This window comes from Balaenoptera acutorostrata, chromosome 6 (assembly GCF_949987535.1).
Source record: "Balaenoptera acutorostrata chromosome 6, mBalAcu1.1, whole genome shotgun sequence".
NCBI classification, from domain to species: Eukaryota; Metazoa; Chordata; class Mammalia; order Artiodactyla; family Balaenopteridae; genus Balaenoptera; species Balaenoptera acutorostrata.
In genome coordinates this window covers 102,703,448-102,718,074 of record NC_080069.1, presented here as the reverse complement: position 1 = coordinate 102,718,074, position 14,627 = coordinate 102,703,448, and the positions used below count along the sequence as shown (strand labels likewise).

At 39.4% G+C, this 14,627-nt stretch overlaps 1 protein-coding gene across 2 annotated transcripts in view; it reads right to left on the bottom strand.

Moving 5' to 3' along the window:
- Positions 1–14,627, bottom strand: part of MUSK (muscle associated receptor tyrosine kinase) — a 95,487-nt gene that overhangs the window by 20,527 nt on the left and 60,333 nt on the right. For both annotated transcript variants that reach the window (XM_057549277.1, XM_057549278.1), the window contains 2 exons: positions 12,493–12,652; positions 2,637–2,643 (listed from right to left, as the gene is read on the bottom strand). In XM_057549277.1, coding sequence (XP_057405260.1) covers positions 2,637–2,643; positions 12,493–12,652 — 167 coding nt within the window. The remainder of the gene's footprint in view (positions 1–2,636; positions 2,644–12,492; positions 12,653–14,627) is intronic.

Sequence of the window (14,627 nt, the reverse complement as noted above, 5' to 3'; positions counted from 1 at the left end):
GCTGGTTGTTTTGGAATGATCCGCTGGACTACCTCCAAAAATTCTAGTTAATATTGCACATGGAGCCGGTCCCTCTCTTGTCTCCTGACAGACTGAACCTGGCTGACCTCTCTTTCTGAACAGTTTCTCTTTTTGGAGGCAACAACTGATATTTGATCCCAAGTCCCCCTTCTAACTTATTTTATAGCAGACAGCTCTCCTTGGTCAGATGGAATATTTAAAGGATTCTCACTACACCTTTTGCTTTTATTTTCTCTCTGCTTTAATGTATGTATGAATGTGTTCATACATACATTAAATGTATGTATGAACGACATTCAGTAGAATACAGTCGACCCTTGAACAACATGGATTTGAATTGTATGGGTCCACTTATGCACAGTTTATTTTCAATAAATACTACAGTCCTACACGATCCCATCCGCAGTTGGTTGAATCCAAGGATGCAGAACATGGATATGGAGAAACCACATAGACAGACAGCCAACTCTGAAGTTATAGGGCATGCTGGTTGGTGCCCCTAACCCCTGAATTGTTCAGGGGTCCACTGTTTTAAAGTGTGATCTTCCAGTTTCTATGAGGGCAACGTCTCTTCCCTTTGAACACATAATACAATACGTTGTCCAAGGACACATCCAGATGACCAGCCATGGCATGGTTGGTTGGGACAACCCCACTCCCCCAGCGGAAACTCCACACCTTCTTTTCCTGCCCTCCCTAGGGCTGGCACACGTGAGAACGGGACCTCTCCTCTGATAGCGACACATCTTCTTTCTTATACAGCAACTGCCAGGCTCCCATTGTACTTTCCCAACAAATGTGATGGCCAGGGCCCTACACCCCTCTAAACTTCCAAAGCAAACTGGAATTCTTTTTATCCTTTCATGCCTAGTGTCTTTGTATATGATTCATTCTCTATGACAGGGGTCGGCAAATAGAACCCACAAGTCAAATTTGGCCTACTGCCTATTTTTATACCACCTGTGAGCTAAGGATGGTGTTTATATTTTTAGATGGTTGAAAAAAATCAAAAGAAGAAGTGAAAATTATATGAAATTCAAATTTCAGTGGCCAGAAGTAAAATTTTATTGGAACAGAGCCAAGTTCATCCATTTACAAATTGTCTATGGCTCCTTTTGTGCTGCAATAGCAGAGCTGAGCAGTTGCAACAGAGACCGTATGGCCCACAAAGCCACATACTTGCTATCTAGCCCTTTGCAGAAAACCAAAAGTGCTTGTGTTATCACAAATGAAAAATGGTATGGAATTTTCATTAGTTAGCATTTATTTGACTATAATCAGTTAAAATTCTTTTCATTTGCATTTAGTTTCATGTGAATGATTTATTTCTGTTCTTGAGCCCTTGGAGTTTGTGCATGATTCCATTATTATGTTGCCTTGTAACTAATGTGTGTGTGTGTGTGTGTGTGTGTGTGTGTCCCCTAGTAAAATGTAAATTCCTTGCATGCAGGGAATATGTACAATTTGTTTTGTTTTACCACTTTCCAATATAGTGCCAGGAATAGAGTGAGTGTTTTAAAGATGCACAGAGAAGACAGGTGTGCTGAATGAAAGAGGTGTATGAATGAAAGATGGCATCTCTTCTGTGGCTGGCCTGCATTTTAATTTACCTTTTCCCGTGTTTATGTTGTATATCCCTTCAGTAGATATTCAGCTTCTCTGTAGAATCCTTCAGGTCAGGACTCTTTCTCAATACCTATTTATTAGGTAAACAAATGCATCAAAGCTATATGAATTGGGAAAAAGATTGAGAACAAACTAAATTTTCTTATGCAATGAATTATTTCATTCCATGGAATTAGAATCAATGGCTTGAGTTGCAGGTCCTGCTCAGTTGCTGTGCTACCTGGATTAGCATCATAGGTATGAATCTGTGTTCTCGAGTCTGTCTGTCTGAGCTCAGATTGAGGCTTTGTAGTTAGCTATGTGGTCTGGACAACTCTTGTGCCTCAGGTTCCTCATATAAAGAAAGAGGGATGATAGTTTTTGCCCCATAAAGTTGCTGAAACATTAATATGAGAACAGTGGTACTCAAAAATGCCCTGCAAAACTTAACTGCTATTATTATTAGTAATTAACCATTCTAAATCTCAGTTTCATCATTTGTAAAATTAGATGAAATTTTACACATCATAGAGTTTTTATGAAAGGCAATTTTATGCAAATAAAATGCTGTAAGTTTCACAGTGTTATATTACATAGTGTTGCTTTCTTATCTGCAGGATAAAGCTATGAGGGAGGCTTTGGGAGTCAGTTCTGTGTCTCTTTTCCAAGCCTATCATATACTAACTGTGTAAGTCACGTGTACTCTCCAGTTCAGAGTAACTCTCTTAGTTTCTTTTCTGTACAATAGGGATAATACTAGCACCTATTTCATGTCCTGAGGATAAATTTTTAAAATGCATGTAAAGCTCTTAGCACAGTGCCTGATACATAGTAAGTATTCAACAGATGTTGCCTCTCTTCATCTTCATCATCATTTTGTGAGAGTATGAAAAGGATTAGAAATTAGAAAGTTTTCTGAAAGATTACAGTACTCAACGAATAATAGATACTCAATAAATGGCATGTCAAACAAAGTGAAACAAAACATTGGTATAACAACAATATCTTACCTCCATTCTAGTAACACGAAAGGAAGTTTCCACAGGAAATCAAATTAAAGGGGAAAAGAAACAGAAGTTAGTACATTTTCATCTCAAGGTTTGTAACAGATAATTTTCATTCTTCTAATCTCTAAGTTTCTGAAAAGTTCCCTGCTTCTCCTAGGAGGCGAGATACTGCATTAACAGGCAGATTTGGAGAAGGAGAGTAAGAAAATATTAAATGTCTCCAGGAACTGAATTCTTCTTTTCAAGCTGAGTCAACCGTGGCCGCATTAGCCCAGGCAGTATCATAGGTCAGAATTTCCCTCTGTTGGCCACCCAAGGACTTTGCATCAAGAAAGCAAGAAGTGGAGGTTGAACAGGAAGAGGAGAGAGGTTGAACAGGAAGAGGGTGGTGGAGCTGTGATTCTCACAGACCCACTGGCTTCACGTGGTCACACAGCGTCCCACACTCAGAAGGGCCCCATGCTTAATTTAATGTTCTGCTGTTACCATCTTGAAACACTTAATAATTTTTTAACAAGGGGCCCCACATTTTCTGGAGAGAACAGATGGAAGAAACAGGAGGAAATTCTTGCAGAGAAAAAGGTATAGAATTTGGAAGGGGTAAAGGCAGAATCTAACAGCAGCTGAGCAGGGAAACCTGTTGAAATATGAAAAGGCCAAGGTTATGTATATGAAAGAGCCCTCAATTTAAGATGTGAAAGAGAGGATTCAATACCATGGAGATCAACCAGAGCCAAAGAGAATCCAGCCATAGAACTTGGGAAGAGATACTAAGCTTAGATAGGCTTCTATTTCAAGGACAAATGAGGAAAAAAAAAATCAAGGTCATTTAAGGGTGCTCAGTCTTTTCAAGAATATTAAGAGAATCAAAGGATGATTCACTAGGCTTCCATGTGTTTCGTACAGAAATTTCTCCAGTTACATTTTCTTTTTTGTGGGGCGGGGAGAGTGGGGAGCAAGGAAGGGGTCCAAGAGCCTCCGATTATAAACAAGTGCTTTTATCTCAAAACTAGATTTTTAAAAATTTTCAAAAGCTTCCAACAGTCATCAATATTTGTAGTATCTTTTCCATTATCTGGAAAAGCCAATAAAATGTTGTCTCTCTTCTAAAACATACAGCCAATCTAATATAAAAAAGCTGCCTGATTGTAAAAAGAATGCTTACCTCTTGAGCCTAGCTGCAGAACAGCTGGTAGCAATTTAGTGCGGCTACTGGCTGTTAGTCATTTATTCCTTTCCTTTTTATTAAAAACAAAAACAAACACCTTTAATCCATTGGAAACCAGATGAAGCCACCATGAAATGCCAAGGGACGGGGCCTGTTTTGTTGGTAAGAACACTTCTACCTATCGTGGCTGAAACACTGGGTGATAGAGGGAGTTGTGTGCTCCTGCTACCTCACCCCACGTCTCACAACTGGGGGGAACATTGTGGGGGACACGGGAGTGTGACTATGAGACATGAGAGAGCGTGTGAAACACGGTAGTACGTTCAATCAGCTATATCGATTACAAAATAAGAGTCCAAAGCTCTAATTTTTTCTGTAATAATGTGAAACATCAACTCAAAATATAGAAAATAAAAATGAGATGAATGAATAAAGAAGATGTGGTATATATACACAATGGAATATTACTCAGCCATAAAAAAATGAAATAATGCCATTTTGCAGCAACATGGATGGACCTAGAGATTATCATACTAAGTGAAGTAAGTCAGACAAAGACAAATATATGTATCACTTATAGGTGGAATCTAAACTATGATGCCAATGAACTTACTTACAAAACAGAAATAGACTCACAGACATAGAAAACAAACTTATGGTTACCAAAGGGGAAAGGGGGGGGAGGGATAATTTAGGAGTTTGGGATTAAGATATACACACTACTATATATAAAATAGATGACCAACAAGGACCTACTGTATAGCACAGGGAACAATACTCAATATCTTATAATAACCTATAATGGAAAAGAATATGAAAAAGAATATATATAACTGAATCACTTTGCTATACACCAGAAGCTAATACAACAGTGTAAATCAATGATATTTCAATAAAAATTAAAAAAATAAAAATACATGGTCCATTTTGGGAGGGTGGGGAACTCCAATACTAACATATCGGATTTCTCCCTACTGCCCAGCTTTGGTTATGCTACATATTTTCATTTGAGCTTTAAATTTAGTGACCAGAATCCCCAGACTCTGAGGTCAATCCAGAGAAGGGGCATTGCAGACAGTGGGGGTGTTGGTAGAATGAGGAGTGGCTTATGTTAGAGGAGGGATGTGACCACAGACTCATTCCTGTACCCTCAGACTGAATAAGCAGAAAAGAACTCTGGACCTCAGTATTTCATGAAGGACCTATTAATGCCATTGAGAATGGAAAATACAAACACGGATTTTCCTCTACTGGATCCCTGTGTCTATTTTTCCCAGCTTTATTAAGATATAAGTGACATTCAACATTGTGTAAGTTTAAGGTGGACAAGGTGTTGATTTGCTACAGTTACATAATGCAACTCTCTTAGCACCTTTCAAGTATATAATACAGTATTAACTATAATCACCAATGATGTACATTAGATTTCCAGAACTTATTCATCTTATAACTGGAAGTTTGTACCATTTGATCAATGTCTCCCCTTTTCCCCCACCCCACTGCCCCTGGTATCCACTACTGTACTCTGTTTCTATGAGTTAGACTTTTTCAGATTCCACATATAAGTGATATCATACAGTATTTGTCTTTCTCTGACTTATTTCACTTAGCACAATGCCCTCAAGTTTCATCCATGTTGTCACAAATGACCAAATCTCTTTCTTTATCGTGGTTGAATAATATTCTATTATATGTATATACCATATCTTCTTTATCTATTTTTCTGTTGACAGACACTTAAGTTGTTCCATATCTTGGCTACTGTGAATAATGCTGCAATGAACATGAAAGTGCAGATACCTCTTTGATCTCCTGTTTTCATTTCCTTTGGATATATACCCAGAAGTGGGTTTGCTGGATCATATGGTAGTTCTATTTTTAATTTTTTGCAGAAGCTCCATACTGTTTTCTATAGTGGCTGAACCAATTTACAATTCCACCAACAGTGGGTCAGGGTTCCTTTCTTGCCAATACTTGCTAACTCTTATTTTTTTGATGATAACCATCTTAATAGGTATGAAATGATATTTCATTGTGGTTTTGATTTGCACTTCCCTGATGAATAGTGATGTTGAACACCTTTTCATGTACCTGTTTGCCATCTGTATGTCCTCTTTGGAAAAATGTCTATTCATATACTTTGTCCATTTTTAAATTAGATTGTTCAGTTTTTTGCTGTTGTATGTGTTCTTTATATATTTTGGATATTAACCCCTTATATATAATTAGCAAATATTTTCTCCCATTCTATAAGTTGCTTTTTAGTTTTGTTGATGGTTTCCTTTGCTGTACAGAAGCTTTTTAGTTTGACATAGTCCCACTTGTTTATTTTTACTTTTGTTGCTTATGCTTTTGGTATAATATCCAAAAAAATCATCACCAAGACTGATGTCAAGGAACTTACTGTCTATTTTTTCTTCTAGGAGTTTTATGGTTTCAGGTCATGTGTTTACGTCTTTAATTCATTTCAGGTTAATTTTTGTGAGTGTTGTAAGATAGAGGTCCAGTTTCATTCTTTTGCATGTGGTTATCCAGTTTTCCCAAAACCATTTATGGAAAAGACTATCTTTTCCCCGTTGAATATTCTTGGCTCCCTTGTCATAAATTAACTGACCATATATGTGTGGGTTTATTTCTGGGCTCTTGATTCAGTTCCATTTGTCTAGGCATCTGTTTTTATGCCAGTCCCATACTTATTTGATTACTATAGCTTTGTAATATAGCTTGAAATCAGGATGCGTGAGGCCTCCAGCTTTGTTCTTCTTTCTCAGGGTTGCTTGGCTATTGGGACTTTTTTGTGATTCCATACAAATTTTTGAATTGTTTGTTCTTTCTGTGAAAAATGCCATAGGAATTTTAATCGGAGTATATGAAATCCACAGATAGCTTTGGGTGCTGTGGACATTTTAACAATATTAATTCTTCTGATCCATGAACACAGAATATCTTCCATTTATCTGTGTCTTCAATTTCTCTTATCAATGTCTTGTAATTTTCAGCATACAGATCTTTCTCTTCCTAGGTTAAACCTATTCCTAAGTATTTTGTTGTTTTTGGTGCTATTGTAAATAGGATAGTTTTCTTCTTTTTCAGATGTTTTGTTGTTAGTGTATTAAAAAAAAACTGATTTCTGTATGTCGATTTTGTATGTGAAACTTAATTCTTTGATTAGTTCTAACAGATTTTGGTGGAGTCTTTAGGATTTTCTATATATAAGATTGTATCATCTGCAAACAAGGAGAATTTTACTTCTTCCTTTCCAATTTGCATACCTTTTACTTCTTTTTATTGCCCGATTGCTTAGGCTAGGACTTCCAGTACTGTGTTGAATAGAAATGGTGAGAATGGGCACTCTTGTCATGTGCCTGATCTTAGAGGAAATGTGTTTAGCCTTTTGCCATTGAGTATGATGTTGGCGGTGGGTTTGTCATATGTGGCCCTTATTGTGAGGTATGTTCCTTATATCCAATTTGCTGAGAGTTTTTATTATGAATGTATGTTGAATTTTGTCAAATGCTTTCTCTGCATCTATTGAGAGGATCGTGTAATTTTTATCCTTCATTCTATTAATGTGGTGTATGACACTAATTGATTTGTGTATGTTGAACCATCCTTGCATCTCAGAGATAAATCCCACTTGATCATGGTGTGTGATTCTTTTAATGTGCTGTTGAATTTGGTCTGCTAGAATTTTGTTAAGAATTTTTGCATTTATGTTCATCAGGGAAATTGGCCTTTAGTTTTCTTGTAGTGCCCTTATCTGGCATTGGTATCAGGGTAATAAAGATTGGTGTTAATTCTTCTTTAAATGTTTGGTAGATTTAATACCTGTGTCTATTTTGATGGCCTTTGGCTCTTCCAGGACTATGCTCATTACAGAGATCATGAGGTGTCTTGCTGGTCTCTGTCACAGGGCTGATGACAAAGAGAAGGCATCTTGCCAATAACCCAGCATCCTGCTGAGTTTAAATTGCAACTTGAGCCTTTTGAGGTTGTGACTGGAGGGGAAATGGAACTTCCTGGTTCATAGGGAGAGGTTCCAAAAGTTTTTCTGGCTCCTTTTGATGACTAACAGCAAATGTAAATGAGTCAGAAAGAAGTATATCACATTTCTCAAATAATACATATGAATCTGGGCATACACATGGAAGAGTTTTGGGAAAATGAAGGCTGATCTTTATTTTTTTTGTTGTTGTCTTTCAAACACTAGAAATATCATTACACATGATCCTAAGCACTAGACCAGATTTTTCTATTTCCAGTTTTCCTGCTGGGATGAGTAAATAAACAGATGGAGTGAAATCTTCAAAGTGAAACACAGAGAATGTGACAAAGGGGACTGTTGACTACAGAACACTAGGGGAGGATGGGGATGGCTGAAATGAGAGAAAGGAGAATTTGGGGTAAGGAAGCATTGCCAAAATGTCCAGGGGAGGCACCAGGCTCTGGACCTCTGGCCAGCCCCATCAGAGGCCAATGGAGAGAGATGCCAAAAGCAGAAGTGGAGAGAGCGAATGTCACAACCAAGCTCTGAGAGGTCTAGAAAGCATAAGACTGTGCTTTGAAATGATTCTGAATTAAAGTGGTTCCATGAATCCCTTTTTCACCAGAGTGGCCTCACTTCCCTGAAATATTGGTTCAGGGAGCACCCCAGAGTTGGGAAGTACAACAGTTTCCTCAGTGATGGCAGGGAGACTTTTATGAGGCATCTAGCAGCTCTGACTGAAAAGAACAGGTTAAGGAGAGGAAGGAAAATGGCAGGTGTCTGATGGGGTTCAGAGGTCTTATTTCAATGCACTCATGAGACACCCTCATTAAATCTGCCTGAGGAAATTTTAGGAAAAGTAGGGGAGCTTCAAGTCTCATAGTAAATGGGATCCAACAGGAAAAACAGATCAGGGGATGAACAAAAGGGCCTTGCAGCTTTTTATGAATTAGCTATGTGAGGGAGTCCCTCTACTCATTTTAGTAACTTTATTTTCTATGTACAGATGGATTCACATTTATTATTCAAATACAGTACCTACAGGCCCATTGGCTAAAGTCAAGTCATTACTGGTTTCAGTCTACATGACCATTGCGCCTACTGGGGTCACTGCTCCCTATCTGCATTCACCTCTGCTGCGGCAAGTTTCCAGCCCTCTCTGCTGCTATGTGCCAACTCACGCATTGCTCCCACCATCCCTTTCCCCATGCAAATTCTCCTGCTATTTTCCCCCAGGTTGCCATTGCTACTTGCCTTCATTCTCACTCTGGTCTATTCTCAACATTAATGACTTCTCCCTGCATTCTGGGACATTGCCCTTCTATGCCGCCTGTCCACACTTTAAGGCTCTTTTTACCACCAGAAGATACCATCATTTTCTTTAGGATTACAGCTTCCTCTGTTGGTATATTCTGTTTATTAACGGTGTTGGATCAGGTTCTCATTTGGACTAGGACTGGGATGAAAGGGGTGATGTTGCCGTTTACACTATGGTGGTAATTATGCTCTATAGTCCTTTCAGCATCTTGGAGATCATGTCATGTGATGGATCTGTCTTTGTGGAGGGGGGGAGATAAACCCATTTTATCAGGTTCTTCTTTTTATTGATCATAGCACTGCCTTCACACCTGTCTTTGTACTTATGATGGGTGGGCTCTGAAGGTTACCACACTAAAGGGGGAGTCCCTGACCAGTCCCTTCAGCTTGGTATGTTTCAGAAAGGTGGAAGGTAGGGGAATTAAGAATTCAGATACACATTTTATAGATTCCTTTCTCTGGACCAAAATCCTAGAAGGGAGGTATATTGATAAATTAAGGAAAAAGCCAAAGCAGAGGGAGTTTTTCCTACTTCTTATCTGGGACTCTAAAAGCAGAGAACCTTTTAGGGACCTCTTACCCTGACATAGGATGGCCATATTAGTGTAAAAATGGTAGCATGACATGGTTGGGTAGACAGCAGAACTGAGTTGGTAGGTGTGAATCTTTTTTGGATTTTGTGTAACATGAAAGTGATCCAGAAGTTGCTTCAGGCTGCATGAGGGTTAAGGAAGGAGCTGACTTGGATTTTTAGTATATCTGGTATTGTAAGGAGAGCCAGGGTGACCTACATGCAGACGTTGCAGAGTAGACTCTAGAGAGGGGCTCGATGAAGGATTTGACTGAGATGTAGAGGGTTGTGCTGCTACAGGAAGAGCCTCAGTGGGGCTGAGCCAGACAGGGAGGTCCTCTGGGTCCCAACCAAGCCAAGAGATGAGATCACTAGTTCTCTAGCTGTAGACTTTACCAAATACCAGGGCGGGTCCAGAGGACACCACCCCATAAATCCAAGACTCCTTCTCTCTTTCCATGTAAGGAAGAGATACAAGGAGAAAGGGGAGGAAGAAACGTGGCAGGGAATTGATCTTTGAATGACTGAATAATTACCTGAAATGAGACTCTCTTCAGATTAGCAACATTAATTTTTCTTTTCTATCCAGTGGAGGTGATTCTAATCTAAACTAGATTAGATCAGTCTATTTTCTTGGATTTGAGAATTCATACGTAAATGTTTCTCCTTCTCTCTGCACACACAAACACACATACACACACGTTGTAAATATTTAGATATAGGTTATATAAATATATATTTATGTGTTTAACACTGGGTCTTGATCAAATATCAAATAAAACATAAGATAGTGAGAATCATTCCAAGTAATTAAAAAAGCATCAAAATTTAATTGTTTTATTATCTCTTGAACCTTCTCATGTTCTTTTATCTGTTATTATTTGTCCTAGACACTTTCCTCAAAATCTCAGACACATCTGAACTCCTTCTACTGCATTCAAACACTTTCAGATCTTATTGTTTCTCTCCTGATAGGTTTCACACATCTCCCCTGTTCTCTCTTTACCAATTGTTGCTGTTGTTGTTCAGACCTTCATGACTTTTCCAGACTCCTGGAATAGCCTCCTAACTGCATGCCATGCCTCCTCATCTTTTGACACCCGACACCTGTCGATTTGATAAAGAATATATCTGATCATATCACTTGCCTTCTCTAAAAAAATTAAATGGCTTCCCATTGATTGAAGAATACAGTCAACCTACTCAGGCTCTTCATAACCCAGCTAGAGCTCACATTTCAAACCTTTCTTCCCATCCTCCACCTCACTCTCAGTCTCCATCATGACTTGCTATTTTCTGAACTCATTTCGACCTTGTCATCTCTAACTCAAATGGTACCTCTTTCCCAAGGATTCCCTTAAACTCTCTCTTGTGTTTGCTGTTGTACTTTGTGCTTCTGCATAGAACATAGTCTGCGCCATAATGTCTGTGACCGATGGACTTCCTTTTTAGATTGAGAGTCCCTGGAAAACTGGGACTCCATTGTTAATGATCCCATTCGTTAATTAAGTTTGCATCCTTTACCTAACGCAATGGACTGAGCCCAGTGTATTTAATAAATGCATGTAAGAGTGCTTCGTAAACAACAAAGTGCTATGTGAATAGTAATCATTTTATTATTATTTGTTAAATTGAGTTGAATTTACTTTTAAGAATCTCACCCTTCTCTGGGAAAATGACTTCCTATCAGTGGAAATTCTCAAATAACTGATATGATGTCTCAAGATACTGTAGGCAGATATATCCTTGGAAAAGAAGGCAGAAGAGATCCTTGGTTTTGAAATCTCTTTCCTTCATGGGCATGCCTCAGAGGGCCAGCCTTGTCCAATGCTCCCTTTGTATTTCTCTGTGTCTTTATTCACCTCATGCTAAAAAAATCACAAACATTACTGGAAATTTCCCCATCAGGGAAGATCTAAGAAGTGGCACTGTAATAAGAAATAGTAGGCTCTGGGGAGCTGGCCCTGGGCACAGGTTCTACCAGTGCTTGCCTTACATGTGAGGCCAAGCATCTCTCTGCTGACCCTTGGACAGTAGACATGCTATGAATATTATCATGCCTGGCATTTCCTGATACAGGGATTATTTCCATCTCTAGGAATTCCACAAATGTTCTCAGAAGCCTTTGGGACATTTAAGTTTTAAAAATAAACCTTTATAACTCAACACAAGTATCCTAGAAATCCATGTGTCAGCCCTTTTCCTTGAAAATACCTGTAGGTCCTGCTATCACTTGCATGAAACAGGAAGGGGAAAGACCATAAGGTAGATCACATATTCATAAGTAAAAATGCCCTCAAAATGTAGCCATGCAGAAACTGGCACAACCATGTTAAATATCTGCCAACTTCCTCTTTAGAGCCTTGGAAAGTTTGATTAATCCCAAGAAACAAAGAAGAGGAAGGGAAAAAAGAGGGGAGGGAAAGGAATGAAAAAGAACGGGAGGGAGCGAGGGAGGGAGGGAGGGAGGAAGAAAGGAACGAAGGATGAAAGGTGGGAAGGAAGGAAGGAGGGAGGAAGGGAAGAATAAAAGAAGAAGAAAAGGAAGAAAAGGAAATGAAAGAAAAAGAAATGAACTCCTGGAAGCTGTTACCCATCACTTGGGCAGGTATTTGAGAATCTAGTTTTTGAAGCAACAAATCAGCCAAAATCAATTATCTAGGTCAACCTCTGGAGTGTCCCTATGGAGGAAGAAATATCCCAAACGGGATTGGAGTCAGAGATTAAAAAAAAAAGATTTTCCCCAGTGAAAGATATTGTGGAATAGTGCCAACTCTCTCCTCTCCTGGGGCAATGCAATTGTGAAAATCCATCCTACCTGCTATACTGATGGTGGCTGCAGCCTTTGCAGTACTGAATTTCTCTCCATGCTTATTAGTAGCTATGCATGTGTAGAGTCCTGGCTTGGTGATAAACAGCTGCAGTCTTGAGTCAATTACTCGGTCTTTCACACTTTCTTGAATGGACCCAGAAGAAACCTGGTGGAGTCGGGGAAAAAGAAGATAGAATTAGGTCAAGGATTTCTAATATGCTGTATCAGTTGCCTGGAAAGAAAAAGGATAAGGATTATGATCAAAAGGCATGTGGTAGGGCTTCCCTGGTGACGCAGTGGTTGAGAGTCTGCCTGCCAGTGCAGGGGACATGGGTTCGAGCCCTGGTCTGGGAGGATCCCACATGCCGCAGAGCAACTGGGCCCATGAGCCACAATTACTGAGCCTGCGCGTCTGGAGCCTGTGCTCTGCAACAGGAGAGGCCGCGACAATGAGAGGCCCGCGCACCACGATGAAGAGTGGCCCCTGCTTGCCTCAACTAGAGAAAGCCCTTGCACAGAGGCGAAGACCCAACACAGCCATAAATAAATAAATAAATAAAAATGTGAACGAGAGGGATCTTGTGGTCCATTCTTTAAAAAAAAAAAAAAGGCATGTGGTAGACTGCAAAAATTGCCAACAACTTTTCTCTCCATATGCCCATGACCTTGCAATGTGACTTTGTTGCTCTTCCCTCAAGGGATGGCATCTTTCTCCATGATTTGAATCTTGATTGGCTTGTGACATGTTTTAGAAACACACAGAGACTTGCAAAGTTCTCGCACATTGTGGCTTGCTTTCTTGTTGCTCTTAGACCTCCTGGGAACAAGCCAAAGCTAGCCTGCTGGAGGATGAGGCACATATAGCCCATTTATCCTCACTGATCCAGCTAGGAGCCAATAATATCACACAGATATATGAGTAAGGCCATTCTAGACCAATCAGCTCCCAGCTCCCAGACCAATCAACCTGCCAATCACAGGAGCTAGATCAGCAAGAGCAGGCAATCCTAGCCCAAATCAGCAAAACCATCTGGTTGACCCACAGACTTGTGAGCATTAATACATGGTTATTGTTTTAAGCCATTAGGCTTTGGGATGTCTGTGATACAACAATAGATGACTAATGCAAGGTAGGAAAGGATATACTGTGTGGATCCTCCAAGATATGTCTCTCTGTCTTGAAGATAGAGTCAATTATGAGAGGTTATAGAGTTTCGGGCTTATTTTCATAATTCCTGTTCAGTTCCCCATAAATGCACATCAAATGGTGAATGGTTATGAGGAAAAAATGGTTGTAAAGCCAATTCTGTTTCTGCCTCGTTACTTAAATCAGAAAGTCAAATGTCCTCAAAGAGCCAGGCTATCAATGCCATATTAGCACATAATTGACAGGTTAATTTATGTAAATGCTTATTAGCTGCCAGCATTCAACTCTGTGAGAAAGAGAGCTGCCTAGCACATTCTATTGCATTGCAGAGATCCAATTTACACCCTAGTTTGTCTGACCCCAAAGTCTGTGCTTTTAATCATTATGCTTTAGTGCCTTCCCTAGTCCTAGAAAACAGAATAGAGTTATTAGAAAACAAGAACAGTAATAACAACCTCAAATCAACCGTGAACAAAACAAATATCTGACTTAAATGTCATTGTTAAAGTGGTGGCATTTCTTAAACTGGTGATTCTTTCTTCACTGTTTTCTTAAGCACTCTACTATCTTTTCAATAATTATTGTTTAATTATCATTGCTTATATGAGGGGAAAATGCTGGTTTGAGGGAAGTGTGAATGGAATGACAATCAAGGAATTAGCTGATGGTTTACCTTGACCTTATCTTGGAGGAGTAGGGATGAGTACCATGGTGGCCTTGAAAGAGATCTTTCTGTCTAGTAGAGAATGAAGAACTTGGAGCCAGTTATTTTACTGTTTCACATGAGGGAAGATTTCATAGTTAGACCAGCAAGGGGGAGGGAAGCCCTGAGGTGAGACCAACTTTCCATCCTTCTGCTGCTAGGTGGCTGGCTGGCCCCAGAACCCAGCACTCTCTGTAGCAACTAGGCAGTGAAAGTTTGTTCAATTAGCTTCTTCGTCTTTTTATTCTTTACCTGCGCTATTAGTCTCCTTATGAGAAAACCTGGTTTATG